We start from the raw sequence: 16,081 nt of genomic DNA, 5'->3' as shown, positions 1-16,081 counted from the left end.
GAACATTCCGTTTGGAAAACAAACCAAAGAATGTTTTAAATACAGACATTCAAAGAAAGCATTAACAGATTTAATACAGAATTAAGGCAACAACTCAAGAACAGCAAGTCGCCTTTCTGATGAATGTTATAGGGGGCACTGCAGAGGGCAGGAGGGAAAACTGTGCCCATGGTGGCAGGGGCTGTGCACATCCCCAAAGGAGCCTGGCAAGGATTTGACACACACCCAGAAGGAAAGAGCAGCGGCCACTTTTGACACCAACAGAGGTACAATAGTAATTGAAGAATACTTGATGGTAACATGCTAGCAGATTCTGAATATTTGTTCCTAAATACCAGAATTTTCCAGGGCTTTAGGAGCCATTGCCCCAGACAACACTGTGGATCTTGGTAGCAGAGAAGGGATCACACTGGACCAGCCTGACACCCCACAGTCACCTCGCTGATCCTTAAGAAGCCACTAGGTACGGACTTCTGAAGGCATTGTTTTGGGTACCATATGGGCATATTGAGGATTCTGGATCTTCAGCCCCATCCTGAATGGCATCAGAGACCTGGGGCAAGAACCGCACCTACACTCATGTGCCATTCCTGAAATCTAACCCTGGGGACTTCTCCTCTAGGCTCCTGGGACAGCACGCTGCCTCTAAGGGAGCACGCGGAGAGAAGGCAGTTGGTATGGGCCGCTGGGCGATAGGACAGCTGGGTTGTAGTTCTGCCTCTGCTGCGAAACATTGGTGTGACTGTGGGCACATCCCTGGATCTCTCTGGGTCTCAGTTCCCTAACAAGATCAGAATTTCTCACTGGAGAATCCATGAATTGACTTCAGGGAGGTCTCACGTCCCTTGATGTTTGTAAACGTTTTATGTGCACGTGTGTGTGTGTGTGTGTGTGTGTGTGTGTGTGTGTACGTTTTAGAGAAAGGACATATTCTTTAATAAAGAATCATATTTTTAAAGGATGTTCCCGATGCAAAAAAGTTAACTATTGACTATTGCTAGATTATTGCTAAGGTTCTTTCTAGAGCTAAATTTGAATCCTCACCCATATAATCCCATCAATCTGTAACTCATATAAGCAACCAGAGGTTTTGGCCACAGAGAAAGAATCCGAGGTACCTGCTGATCCTGGGCCACCAAACCTATAATCCAGAAAACTAATCACCTTGATTACTGTGTTTCCCCGAAAATAAGACCGGGTCTTATATTAATTTTTGCTCCATTAGGGCTTATTTTCAGGGGATGTCTTATTTTTTCATGTACAACAATCTACATTTATTCAAATACAGTCATTTCATCTTCTTCTGGAACATTGTCATAACGTACTAAATGCGTCCGTCTGGCTAACAATCTTACCTGGGGCTTATTTTCGAGGTAGGTCTTATTTTCGGGGAAACATGGTAGGTGTGTTTGGACTGAAAACTGTTGGAGCTTCCTTGCTCAATTGGTTAGAACATAAGAAAAGTAAGTTCAGAATTGTGGGTTTGATACATGCTTAGATCATTTCATGTTTCAGTTGAAAAGTAAAGAAAACGGGGGGAAAAAAACTTCTACTGGAATTATCTGCATAAAACCTCACTCGGACATCTTGGAACCCAAGGAAAATTGTGGAAAAGAAAAAAAATTCATAGTTTCTCACTGCTTTTTGACAAACAATAAGGGTATTGTCACTACCCCGCTCTAAGCAAACCTTATAAAGGATTCTCTGGCTATCACTCTGGGAACTGATTTTCCTTGGGCCCCCAACACCCAGAGGCCACACTACAAAGTAATATTATACAACTGGTGGGACGCTAGGTGTTTATTTTGTTTCACCCTTGTCACAACTTGTCACAAGTGGACAGACAGTATTAGCTTCATCCTCATGCTCCAGGTGAAGGAATGAGCCTTTAGAAGTGGCTAGGCAACTTTCCTAAAGCCACAGATGGCAAGTGCTGGAGGCCGGGTTCAAGTGCAGGCTGCCCTACATAATGCCTTGCTATGGGACTCAATGGTTGTGTCTGATTCCTGTGACGGGGAGGGGAGGTGAGAAGGCTGGAGTAGGGGAGAAGGAGGTAGTAGCATCGCGTACGTTCAGTGTGAGTGAATGTCCTTTGTCCTATGGGCGTCTCATAAATACAGTATGGATTGGATACAAAGCTGCCTGAATTTTACCTCCTAGTTCCTCAGAAAATTACTCCAGGATAGCATGGCTCAAGCCAAACAAGTCAATATCTCTCTGTCTCTCTATCTCTATCTCTATCATCTCTACCTCTATCTCTCAATCTCCCTCTCCCTCCATCTCTCTCTCCCTCCATCTCTCTCTCCCTCACTCTTGTTTTCTCTTATTCTCTAACAGAAAGACCTTATATCCTTGAAGTTTTGCTCCTTAAAAAATCTGTGACAATACAAATTCAGAACAACAGCTAACTCCAGAGCTGAGGGCAGAGGATGTGACAGAAGAGAGGTACAGAGTGGCTTTATATGTATAAATAAGATGCTTTCTTAAGCCGGACATTGGCATGCACTTATTGGTTTATACATTTTTGTCTGAAAGATCTGAATATTATTAAATATCAAATAAAAAATTTTCACAATCTGTCTGAAAAATGATTTACTTAGCTTTAAAAATGTTCATACTACTTGACTGAGCAGCTCCGTTTCTGGGAATCTATTTCTGAGGAAATCATCTGAAATGAGGATAAATATTTATATGCCACAAGTTCATTACAACATTATTTCTAATTTGAAAATCTTGAAATAATTTAAAAAGCCTAACAAAGAAGAATGATTGGGTAAATTACGCTACATTCATGAGCTGGAATATTACACAGACTTCAAAAAACGATGCTTAACGAGAATTTTTAATAGTAGGAGAAATGCATTTGATGAAATTTTAAGTGGAAAAACGGGGTATGAAATTATGCATAAAATAAAATTTCGAAGCCCTGGAAAAGATTAAAAAGAAAAAAAGATTGAAGGAAAACAAGGCAAAGAGTGGGCGCCTTTGGGTTGTGCAATTATGGCCCTTTGGTATTTGCTTGTTTTAATTTTATTCAACTGAGCATGCCTTACTTTTATATAATAGAAGAATAATCAAAAGTAGTCTGCCTATTGGTTCTTGTCATCAAAAATCTCGTAGGTTTCTATATTTGCAACTGGGATGACTTTTGACCCCTAGCCTGAATTAAGAGACAGACTCTGTAGCTGACCGACAGGGTTATGGGGGGGCATTTTGGATTTCACAGTCCATCCAGGTACACACTGTTTACTGCACTTTAAAATATATATATATAGGTAATGATTTCCCCCTCCAAACAATTCAGTGTATCCTGGCTTACCTTATCTATTCCAAGGCTAGGTGTATACGAAGAAAGCCCCGTAGGAGACCCAGGTAGATACACCTGGTTCTGACCAAGAAAGAGAGAGCCGTGATCATGTGAGGTGATGACGTGTGTAAAAATGTACACACACACACACACACACACACACACACACACACACATTCTTGCCTCCCCACGGCGTCCCTGTCTACATTCCATCCAGCCTGAGCTCCATGGAAGGAAGCTATGTGGCGGGAGTCCAGGGGTCCTCTGTGGCAGCTGTCTCAGGGCCCAGGTGGCTGCAGGACAGCAGTCACAGCTGCGGGGCTGTGATGGGGGGCGGGTGCAAGGAGGAGAAAGGAGCTACTCTGCAGTCATCTCTTCTTCATGTCCCCGTCCTCTTTGTTCAGTCCAGTCAGTCATGTAGGAGGAAAGTACGGGACTAGTCGAAACAGCTGCTGTCGTCTCAGAATAAGGAAGAAGTAAATCTGACCTTAGCTGCAAGCACACAACAAGACTTCTAGAGTGGGGTCCCCAGATAAAGTTCGGAAGTGGTAGGTTTGGATCCTTCTTGGGATATATGAGTGTCTTTCCCTGCCTCCTGGTGCTCTGTGGATACACTTCTAGCTGTGCTCTCTCTGCAGAGACACGAGCTGTGTTTAGAAGCAGAGGGCTGCATCGGATTCTAACTACAGGGAGAGATGAGCCAGGGAGAGGCCCGGGCTTGGGCTGTAGACTGGGGAGAGGGCACACAGGGAAAAGGCAGCACGTCCGACTCCTCACCACAGTCTTGATCAAACACATTTCAATACATACATTATACATATATGTCTTTACATATATATTTGAAAATACATATTTAAAACAAAATATTAAAAATATGTATTTAAAGATGTTTGAAATATATGTATATCTAAGTTTGATTTACCAGTGTTATTAGCTATATGTATATACCGTGTTTCCCCGAAAATAAGACCGGGTCTTATATTAATTTTTGCTCCAAAAGGCGTATTAGGGCTTATGTTCAGGGGATGTCATCCTGAAAAATCATGCTAGGGCTTATCTTCTGGTTAGGTCTTATTTTCAGGGAAATACAGTATATCTATATCTGATAAAACCATGTGCTTTTTATCACGCTAATATTAGGCAGAGCTTAATAAACAAAATTTATTAAGTCAAGTAGTACTCAAGGCATTATTTCCCTTCCTCCCCACTCACAGAGCTCCTCGCTTCACTCCTCCTTCCCTGCGACAACCACTCTTAGCTCTTTCAGGGATTTTGTTTCTATCACTGTCTTCCTCATTTCTAAACCACGTACTTATCCTGCTATTACTGCTTTCTTTTCCTTTCTTCCTTTCTTTCTTCCTTCTCTTGCTTCTTTCTTTCGTTCTTTCTTTCTTTCTTTCTTCTTTCTTTCTTCTTTCTTTCTTTCTTTCTTCTTTCTTTCTTTCTTTCTTTCTTTCTTCTTTCTTTCTTTCTCTTTCTTTCTTTCTTTCTTTCTTTCTTTCTTTCTTTCTTTCTTTCTTTCTTTCTTCTCTCTTTCTCTCTCTCTCTCTCTCCTCTCTCTCTCTCTCTCTCTCTCTCTCTTTCTTCTTTTCTTTTCTTTTTCTTCTTCTTTTTTTTCCTTTTTGCCACTATAGACATATAGACATTAGGTACTGACTTTCTAAAATGAAAGACAATAATTTACCATTCCATCCTGATTCCCATCCCCACCCCATTTTTCCTTCTTCTCTCCTTCCAATAAATGATTATGTTAGTTTGGGTCCTCTGAGAAGCAGAACCCAAAGCAGAATGAGAAATGCATGAGATTTACTGGGGCAAATGCTCATGAAGGATAAAGGGGCAGCTTGGGGACTGACCTCACACCATGAAGGAGAGGGACTAGGAAGGAAAGTTGGGTAGGAAGAGACTTAGACTGCAGGGTAGTTCTGATAGGTTCAAGGCAGACTGATGAAGAGACCCAAAGTAAAGACTGCTCATTCGAGAAGTTTTGCATTGGGCAGCAGTGGCCCCTCCAGTTCCCTTGCCGAGCTCCGTCATTGGCTGGGATCCCCGGAGTGCAAACCTTCCCTGTGAAAACAACAGTGGGTCCTCCCCACAGCAGCAGGTTGTCCTTCGAAAGGAGGTCTGAGCTGTGCATTTCCACGGCCACCATATTTATGTTCTAATTTATGATTCTTTTAATGTTCAGTTCTTTCATTATTGTGACTAAACCAATATTGTCCACAGCTGAGTCATACTGTGCACTACAATAATATTTCTTTTCTCATTAATTATTTTTCCTTCCCTGGATTTTTTTTTAACTTGCTTCCTTTTCTATGTACCTGTCTGTTATTCTGCTCCAAACTTCCTGACAGAATATAAAACACCCTACAATATGGCAGAACCCATCTTTATGTCAGTCAGTTCCATTTCTTTCTTTTTTGGAGATGTTCCATCTAGAGTCCCATTCGGGTTGGTTGTGCTTTGTTATTTCCTAATTATGGTGGAGCATGTCTTTCCAGTTTGCTGTGAAGGGGTGTTGAGTGATGTAAATGTTTTGATTCCTTATATACTTCACCCCACACTTGATAGTTTCTAGGTCAGAAATCATTTGCACTTCAGAATTTGGAAGTTACTGTTTCCTGGCTTCCTGTTGAGAAGTCAATGTCATTCAGATTCCTGGTGCTTCCTGTGACTTTTCTTACGTTCTGGCAGCTTTTAGGATTTTCTATTTATTCCAGTGTTCTGAAATGTCACAATATGTGCCTTACCCTCCATGCTGGGTGCTAGGTGGGTTTTTCTAATCAGGAAACTTATGTCTTTCACTTCTGGGAAATTTTATTGTATCATTTCATTGATTTCTTCCATTTTGTTTTTTCAGCTCTTTCTTTCTAGAACTTTTATTATTTGAATATTTGACCTATTGGAGTGGTCATCTAATTTCCAGAAAGAAACTGACTCTGTCCTGTTTCCTATCTGGTTGTGACAGATTTCTTCAACTTTATTTTCTAAGCCTTCTATAGATTGTTTTTGTTATCAGATTGTTCCTTTGTTATTGATGGCAGAACCCATTTGTATATCAGTCAGTTCCATTTCTTTCTTTCTTTGTTATTGTACCTGTTTTTGGTTTTGTTACCCTTTTCTCACTGAGAACACTCATTGTATATTTTGGATGCAATTCTGTCCCTCACGTTGTGTCTATTACCTCTGAGTTCATGTTCCCCTTTCATCTGTTTAGGTATAGTCTTTCATGTCCACAGGTTCTCCTGTTGTCTGATGATTCCTTGTTCTTATTTCAGACTAAGGCACCAGAAATCAGACTGTAATCCCTGCATTGTGAGGCTTTTTTTGTGGTAGGCTTCACTGTGATTGATTTATCCTTTAGAACACCAGACTATTGTAGGGGATCCTCTAATTTCAGTATTTGTAGATCTTTGCTATTGGGCAGGCCTTTTTCAACAGAGAGGGATCCTTCCATCTCTTCTGTCACCAGTGGCAGTGGTTAGGGTGGGGAGACTGACTAAAACCCTGACTGCCAGCATTTTGGGAGTTGAGTTTGGGAGGATACCTGAGAAGTCTTGCCTTTCAGTATGTAGATTTTCACTTAGTTCCCCTGCTTTTAGGGAAGTGCCTGAATCCCTTCCTTAGCTATTTCTGAGGCCAGAGTTTCTAATTCAGCTTCTCCAGTCTTTGGTATGATGGGGAAGGAACTAGCTCAGCTTCTTGGCTGTGTAGACAGGCCTGGGGTGCTGAGGGTAAGGGGGAACCTGGAGTTCTGATTATTCCCTATATGAAATTTCAAACCATCTCCTGTGTTCAGCTCTTCCCTGCCCCTGGCCCTGTGGGGGACGGGGTACTCCATTTCCTTTTCCAGAACCTTCCTAGGGTAACTCCAATGAGTTTGTTCTTATGGGTGTTCTCCAGACCCCACACCCATGTAACTAGTTTTCACTTTTCTTCATTGTAGACTACATCAGTTGATACTGTTGCCTTCAGTCTATGTTTAATCTTCCCAACTTTTATTGGTGTTTCTCATTTCTGTTCTCCACTCACCCATTCACAACCCCCATCCCAATCATTATTGTTTTTGTAGTTTTATTTTATATTTTCCCTTATTTCTATTTTACTGGGTTTCAGGAGGGAGTAGGGACAAAGAGCATATGTTCAATCTGCTATGTATAACGAGATGTCATGCTTCTCTGATGTCCTATTATTACACTTTCAACACCCTATAGATCAACACAGCATCTCCAAAATTGTTGAAAAGCTACCTCTTTTGTAGAATGTGCTCAGAGGAAGCAACTGTTCCTCAACTCTTCTTATTCCAAGACATCCTTTTTCTTTGACCCTCTTTTGATCTTTCTATTTCTTCATTAAGATAAAAAAGGGGGCCGGCCTGCTGGTTCAGGTGGTTAGAGCTCCGTGCTCCTAACTCAGAAGGCTGCCGGTTCAATTCCCACACGGGCCAGTGGGCTCTCAACCACAAGGTTGCAAGGGATGGTGGGTTCCGCCCCCTGCAACCAAGATTGAACACGGCACCTTGAGCTGAGCTGCCGCTGAGCTCCCGGATGGCTCAGTTGGTTGGAGCACGTCCTCTCAACCACAAGATTGCTGGTTTGACTCCCACAAGGAATGGTGGGCTGCGCCCCCTGCAACTAGCAACAGCAACTGGACCTCCTGGAGCTGAGCTGTGCCCTCCACAACTAAGACTGAAAGAACAACAACTTGAAGCTGAACGGCACCCTCCACAACTAAGATTGAAAGGACAACTTGAGTTGGGAAAAAAAAAAAGCCCTAGAAGTACACACTGTTCCCCAATAAAGTCCTGTTCCCCTTCCCCAATAAAAAAATCTTAAAAAAAAATAGATAAAAAAGGGTTACCATTTATTGAAGATCTACTATGTGTCATATACTGTACAGGGTACTTTACACTCAATACAGCTCATTTCGTCTTCACAGAATCTCTGCAAGGTACATACTGTTTTACCCATATTACAGACAAGGACGGTGGCTCAGAAACTTTCCCCAGGAAACTCAGCGGGCAAAATGTGAGGCCTGGACTCAAGTGAGTGTCAGTCTGATTTCCAAGCTGACTGCTCTTCCCAGGGCCTTCACTGCCCACCCTGTGGGGGTTGTTCAGTGCTAAGTGACTGCAGGACTTGCACGCAGAGTGCTTTGTTGGAGAATGTCAGGTCCATAGAAGCAGAGCTCCCACCTGCCTTGTTCCCTTCCATCTCCTAGGCACAAGAACAATACTTGCTGCATTGAAAATACACAATCTCTCTCTGTCTCTCTCTCTCTCTCTCTCTCTCTCTCTCTCTCTCTCTCTCTCTCTGTCCAAAAAAATGTATAAACATTTTAAGAAAGGAAAAAAACGGTATTAGAATTGTAATACTATATACCGACAACAAAAGATGAATACAAGTCACGTTTGACTTCTGCAATTACAAGCGATGCTCCCAGTGGTTCCCATCAGCGTCAACTATTCTAACACCAGAGCAGAAGCAGCAGGACGTGTTGCTGCGCGAGGCCTCCCGGGTCTTCCCTTGTGCACATCACACAGCACCATGCATCCCACACGTATCATGAATGCATGCAATTGGTAAGCGTGTTGGAGGTTCTGTTGCACACTCATGCCTCCACTGTTGTACTTCCACAACGTTCTTGAATTTCAAATACCACTTCAAAATGGTCTTGCACTCCTCGAATGACGACGGTGCTTCCACCATTTTCTTTTCCTGCCATTTTCTTTGACTGTCCTGCCTGTTGCATGGTGATGCTAGCATTCATTTGATTAACGCCATCTTTTGAGAGAATGTCATACTACACCTTGCCACCGTAATTCAACTCAACTTTGAAAAGTAATACATAGATAGGTAACATCTCTAAAAATGTGTATACATTTTTTTGGCACCCCCAGTATATAATCTATGTGTGTGTATGTGTGCGTGTATAAAATCTCTCTCTATAATTTTTTTAATGAATGAATGGATGGATGAACATGATCTCATTTAATTCTTAGAGGCACCCAGTCATAACTCTAATATTACCCTTCTGTAAAAGGTGAGGGAACAAGTCTCAGAAATTTGGGACTTTTGTTTTCTGAGGGTTTGCGCTTTCCATCCAGGAAGTGTCATTTTTGTGAATCTGAAATAACGCATGCTAAAGTGTCAATTAGGGTTGAAGGGGATAGCTGAGTTGGCTTAGCTGTTAGCGTACAATTATACAGTATTCATTCAGTAAAATATTGGTGAGTGTCCACTATGTGCTACTGGATGAGAAGATTTATACTCATTAAATCTCATGCTATCTTCACAACAGCCCTGCCAGAGAGCTAGTTGGACTAAAACCAGTTTCTTTAATATTCATTTGCCCAGTAAAGAATTTGCTTAAAATTCAACCTTTGTTTGAGAATCTAGACTTCATTTTAGTGTCCTATATTTTCTTGGCATTTTGGAATAGTTTAATAATTAAAAAAAATTCAGTTCCTTTAAAGGCACATCTAACTTAATTGTGTATTTCTAATAGGTATTTATTGAACTTGAAGGATTTAGAAAAAAAGATGGGATTGTTTTGGATACTTGAAAAGGCCTTTTTTTCCTATTTGACCTACTTTTGCATCGTTAAGCATTTTTTGGTCCGTTTATGTAAAGCCTTTAATTCAGGGTTTAAATTAAGTTAAAATTTAATTTAATATTTCTTTCCAGGACAACTGAACAGATGCAAAAATGTTCCAAAGGGGACTGAATTTTACATGAACTGGTTTTTGGGTAAGTTGTTCACCAGCCAGGCTGAAATGGGAAAAAAACATGGAGACAAAGACCTAGGTAACCCACTTACTACCCCCCACGCTCTTCTCCTACTTCTCACTCCACTGCCATACAAGGAGGAGGAGACTGGAGCTCCTACGTGCTCCTAATAGATATGATTCTGGGTGTCAACTGCTGATTTTCCTGTTCTCCTGAGTCAAAGAAAGGTATGAGATCAGGTGGCCATTGAGTGGATGTACGGAGATGGGCAAAACTTCTGGCAACCTCTCCAACAAGCTTACCTACCTGTTCATCCAAAACCTGTGCCCCAAAACAACAGTAGGGAATGGGAATGGCTTAAAATAGGAATGACTACCATAGCCAGTGAGTAAGATAACTTTGTAGCACTTGCATAGTGATTGTATTAATAGTAGAAATGCATATAATAATGTAGCCAGGTTGAAAAGGAGAGAACTTATATTTTTTTCTGCCTGCCTAACAAGTCCTCAAATTAGAATTTGTGATGTGGGTTAAGTGTGTTAACTATTTGAACAAGTCTCTATTTTTGATAGGAGAAAATGCAATCACACTGCTCAGAGCAATCTGAGGGGGACGGATAGCTCAGAGGTAGGTGGAAGAGTAACGGAATTATTTTAGAACCTTGGGATCTGTCAAACCCAATCTAGGAAACATAAACAGAGTGCTCTAAGACTGTATATTGGGTTGCTTTTTTAAAAAGGTAAAAAATTGATGATTATTTAAAAACAAAACAAAACAAAGTACAACTGTCTCTATTTTCATGTTTGGAAAACTATTGGAATGTTAACATAATAATGTCTACCATTTTTGGGAAAGAATATTTTTTCTAGAATTCCTTGGATTTTATCTGGAACAAAGATGATATCCTTCTGCCACTGCAGTGCTATGTGGGTGGCTAAAATCTCTGCCCCCCGCCCCCAGTGACTGTCCCCAGAGACTCTGACCAGTGACACTGAGGCTGATTTTCCCTGGACACCGTCAGCACAGTCAGCTGGCTGGTTTGGGTTTAATGAATTAAATGTCCCTCCATGCTATAAAATTCTGCCATTTTAATTTTTCAGGTGTTAACATTGTATTTGGAAAGACTACTTATAGGGATGTCCACCAAAGTGGACTTCACGGTGTTGTAGGGAAACCCACATTAGCTGCAGAGACATTCCCAGGTGAAGGGTGCAGACTCTTGGGACAGACTGCCTGGGTTCAAATACTGGCGCCCACACACCCCAGCTATGTGACGAGAGTTGTGTGCCTCTTTTCTTATCAGTAAAACAAAGGCTTTATTTTATCTACTTTACAAGGTTGTTGTGAGGAGAAAATGACTTAATATGTGGAAAGAGTTTAGAACAGTTCCTGGCACCTGGTAAGCGGTATATTGTTAATTAGGAATGTATCACTAGCATAATTACTCACGTGAAGTACTTGAAATTACACAAGGCACATTTTGGGTTACAAACACACAGGAGTGCACTTGCAAATAAACAGTCCTGGAAGTGCAACTTCCCAACAATGTGAGTTCTCTTCCTTGCTTTTTGCAACTACCTGCCACCAAACAGCTTTGTTATCACCCCTTCCCATCTTTCTTTGTATGTCAGTGTGCCTTCCTCCTCCACCACAGCTTACTCAATTTTACTTTGAAGAATTTATTTCTTATACTTATTCACAAATCCCTGGAACCCTCTTTTTCTTTTCTCTCACACTTCCAACTTTATTTTATTTTTAACCACCCAAACACTTTGGGAGGTGGCTGATAAAAGGTAGAGCCATGCTATTGACATGCTGCATCAAAGTGAAAGGGTGACTTGCAAAAGGAGAGAGTCCAAGGCTGAACAGAAGGGACCCAGGTTCCTTCTGGTTTCAAAGTTCTATGTCTGACATTTCAGATTTCGATTCATATTTCACTACCATTTATTTTCCACTTTGTATCGGTTAAGCACTAGGTTAGAGCCCTTAGATGGATTATCATTTAATCCTTACAACAACTCCTCAAAGGTAGGTGTAACACCCACCTGACAGATGAAGAAAAGCAAAAACAGAGAGGTAAATAACTTTCCCACAGCCACCATGCTAGAAAGTAGAGAGCTCGAGTTAGAACCCATGTGTTCTTCTCCAAGCTCCATTCTCTTCCCATTATTCAGAATCCTTTCCTTACATAACAATGGAAGCAAAATAATAATGGTCAAATTCCATCAATCTCATGCCCTTGAAACTGTCTAAAAGTTCCATTCAGAATTCCATATACATTTATCCTCCTATAAATAAACCAACTTCTTCTCCAGCACTCACCACATCCATCCATCCATCCATCCATCCATCCATCCATCCATCCATCCATCCATCCATCCATCCTTTCATTAATGACTTATTATATTTCAGACATTGTAATAAGTTCTGATGAAATTCCGATATTTAAGGATTTCTCAGTCTAGGGAAGGGGACACATGTAAATAAAAAACTGTAATATGATGTGTTGAATGTTAATACATAGTGGTACTTATAAGGTGTTACAGAAAAGCAGAAGAGATAGGGAGGAAACTTTCTAATTTTTCCTAGGGGAATTTTTTTTTTTTTTTTTTAACTAGAGTCCCTGGCAGTTTAAAAGTTCAGTGGCGGGACCACCTGAAGCTGTGTACAATATTTTCCCAGAGACATTTGTGGCCAAGGGAGGAGAGAGGTAGGAGTTTGACTGGGGCATCACAGAGGAGTTTTAACTGTTAATGTTTGAGCCAATCAAGAGCTTGCCAGGTATCAGAAGCACAAGAAGATGTTCCAGGCAAAAGAAACCACAAGGAGAAAAGTACATCCAAATAATTTGCTGGGACTCCAACCTAGAGTACCATTTGAGGAAGTAGCAGGAGACAAAGCATCTAGGATGGATGGTTAGGGTTCAGATAAGATAGGAAGGGTGTACAAGGCCAAGAATTAATTCTCAAATACATTAAAAATGCTCTTAAAAGCAGTATTATAGTTCATTGTAAAATGTATTCTCCAGTGCCATTACACAAAATGACCGTTCTTTTTGTTCATGTCTAGAAACTTGTAAGAAATTCTCCATATTTAGGGGTAAATTTGCATTCAGGAGTTGAGCTGGGAGCCTAACCTTGTTTCTGAGGATAGTGTGTTCTGAATTCCAAACAATGGCTTACAAAGCTTCTGGACAGAAACGAGGCTGGGAATTGGCGTGGTGGCATAGCTCCTCCGTGACATGCCCGATGTTCCAATGTGGGGCAGGGCAAAGGGTATGGTCCCAAATGAAGACTTGCTTATTTTGTTACTCAGGAAGTGGCAGAGAGCTTTTTGGAGGTGGATTTTATTTAACGTAATAGTAGTTAAAGTTATGATATAGGTTTCACCCTGGAAGTCTATATACTGCTTTTGTTCTCTTCCCAAACCTCTGGGGTTGAGATTGAGTAGGTTAATTAAATGAAGATATATATACAATCATCTCTCGAAGAGGAAGCTGATCTGAACTGGAACTGTTTCTATAGATTTCCAGGCTCATTTGCCAGTCTCCTTTGATAGGACAGAAGCGATGTTTCTAAGCCTAATAATTCCCCTTTCTGTCTGAGCTGATCAATACATCTTTTTGCATCCTCCAGCACAAAAACCCAAATGTGCTCTCTTTTCTAAAAGGAAACCTCTGTCTTGCTGGGATTCAGAGGGCAGAGTCCCATGACACAGTTTGCAGTCAATTTTTGGCATCTGAAAAACCTCCCCTCTTTCAAAAACTGTGGGCAACCAGTCAAGAGCGAACAGTATTTTGGCACTTGCACTGAAAATCTTACCTGCCAACTGGGCTGTCCTTAACGTATTGTTTCTGAAACCAGGGGAAGGACATGTAACAAGAACAGGCTTTGTACTGTCGGAACAGTCTTGATGAGCCCAGATGCACGGAGTTGAAGGGAAAGCGGCCAGCTGTGTTTGTTCCCTTTCTCCCGTTCCAGCTTTCCTACGACTCCTGAACACCCTCGTAATGCAGTATTGTGACCTCTCAAGACTCATATTTCAGATTTCTCTCATTCATTAATACCACAACCATGGAATCATACGTTCCATACTGGCTGGCACCCTAGCACTCATCTCTCAATTACCCATCACCCTATTCTCTACTTTTAGTGTCAACCTTCCCACAAAGGCGAGTGGAAAGTTATCCTAACAGAGGCTCACTAATTCACTGTGTTCAAACTGACATTTCTCCCGGGACTCCCTTTCATAATTCCATTTTCATTCAACAAGTATTTATTGGGTACTAACTTTCCTCAGCTTCTGAGAGAAGATGGTGAGCAGAACAATCTTCTGGAAGTAATCTGAGAGGCCCCCACTCACCATAGCCCAGTCCAGGAGGGAAGAAGGAACCAGAAAGGCCTCAGAAACCAGGCTGGGGGCTCAGCATCCGCTGCTGGACCTCAGACCCTTGTTTATAACTGCTGTACCCCTCTCTTTCCTTTAATCATTTTTAATGAACAAATCTAATCTCCTTCTTAATTAGAAAGGATGCGAACTTCACACTCTATAATATACTGCTTCAACAGAGAAGACGGAAACAAAGTTTTTCAGCCAGCTGAGAAGAAAACTTCAGTAGGATATTAAATGCTAAATAGTTAATCAGATGGTCCTGGTCCCCTGGGGCATATAAGATGAAGTACATAGTTACAGCCTTCATTCTTAGCATGCGTGGAAATATTTTAAAATAATTTCATAGATAAGCAGAGGGTGGAAAAGTTCTGGCTTTTTAATAGCAAAAACTTTTCTTGGCTTACAAAACCGCTTTAGAGCCTTGGTGGGGGGGACACTTTCGTATAAATATCTACATAATTATGTGAATATATCACACATAAATGATAAGTCACAAAACGGCAAAGCCAGACAGAGAAATCTGGAAGCAGAAGAGGCTTCCTAGCCTCTTAGAATCCTGATTAATTCATTGGTAGCACAGAAAAGCCCAGAGATGGACAGTTACTTTGTACCTGTTAGCCACAATCGTCCTCTCCCCCGTATTTCTGCCTGAATGTCAGAAGGACATTTCCTTACAGAAAAAAGTCTTAAAATTCAAAACGGACAGCCTACGTACCCTGCAGTCTTGATCCTCCATGAAGGGGCTGCTGTGTGGCTATCAGGCCATACGTTCAAATGTTCTCTCCGACTTCCTTTCTGACTCAGATCGAATGAATCCGCAGCGCTTAATGGGAATCTGTTTTCAATTCCAGGCAGATGTGGGACACTCTTGTAGCCCTAGGGATTATCAACTTTAAAACAAATCGCCTTCAGGATGATAAGTCCAGAGGCAGTAACTGCTTCCTGAGGCCTGCTTGGGGTTCCTTCCAAATGCTTAACATATAACACAATAACTATGGCACAAAAGCAGGCTTTGCTCTTGAGGTTCTCAGACTTTAAAGCGAAGCTTGCCAATCCCCCCTCAGAAACAAAGCTTGTAAATGCATCTCAGATCGTTTACGTAGAAATTCAGATATTTTTAGTAACATACAAAAGGGTTTAAAATGTCCCCGCCCCCGCCCCCACAAAACTATCTCAGCACTGTGTTTGGATCATTGAATGTAGTTTTTCCACAAATTGAAATTGAATTGTTCTGGTTCAGAGTTTTCTTGGCTCAAGGAAAGGAAGGGGAGGACTATTCCAAGACTTCTACAGAGAAACATCCAGAAATTAATTTAACACAATCAGCTTAATGTTCTAGAATTAGCGTTCACCCGGCACGAACATCCGACATCTTGGAGCACCCTCTGTTCTGAGACCACTCTGTAGGGCTGGCTCATCTGCCAGGATTTTAGACTCAAACAAAACAAAACAAAAACAAAAACAAAAAAACACAAACAGCTGGGGTTTAGTATAGTGTAACCCAATTTAAGAACACTGAAAAGAGTTTTAAAAACACACTAGCTTGTAAGAAATCTAAAGGAAAAATTTTAAGATGATTAAATCAAACTTCCCTTTTAATTAAAAAGTTTTATACAGAACTTTAAAATATTAAAAGTTAGTGGGCGTGGCATTT

The 16,081-nt window shown here is 41.2% G+C and overlaps 1 protein-coding gene across 2 annotated transcripts in view; it reads right to left on the bottom strand.

Moving 5' to 3' along the window:
- Positions 1–15,254, bottom strand: part of SASH1 (SAM and SH3 domain containing 1) — a 230,628-nt gene extending 215,374 nt beyond the window's left edge. The window contains exon 1 of one of the 2 annotated variants that reach the window (XM_033097474.1): positions 15,143–15,254. In XM_033097474.1, coding sequence (XP_032953365.1) covers positions 15,143–15,163 — 21 coding nt within the window. In that variant the 5' untranslated portion in view covers positions 15,164–15,254. The remainder of the gene's footprint in view (positions 1–15,142) is intronic. The other variant, XM_033097496.1, reaches the window with a different exon arrangement.
- Between the last annotated feature and the right edge of the window lie 827 nt (positions 15,255–16,081).

The sequence above is a fragment of the Rhinolophus ferrumequinum genome, chromosome 3 (assembly GCF_004115265.2).
Source record: "Rhinolophus ferrumequinum isolate MPI-CBG mRhiFer1 chromosome 3, mRhiFer1_v1.p, whole genome shotgun sequence".
NCBI lineage: Eukaryota > Metazoa > Chordata > Mammalia > Chiroptera > Rhinolophidae > Rhinolophus > Rhinolophus ferrumequinum.
The sequence above is the reverse complement of the archived record's forward strand: the minus strand, read 5'-3'. Positions and strand labels throughout refer to the sequence as shown.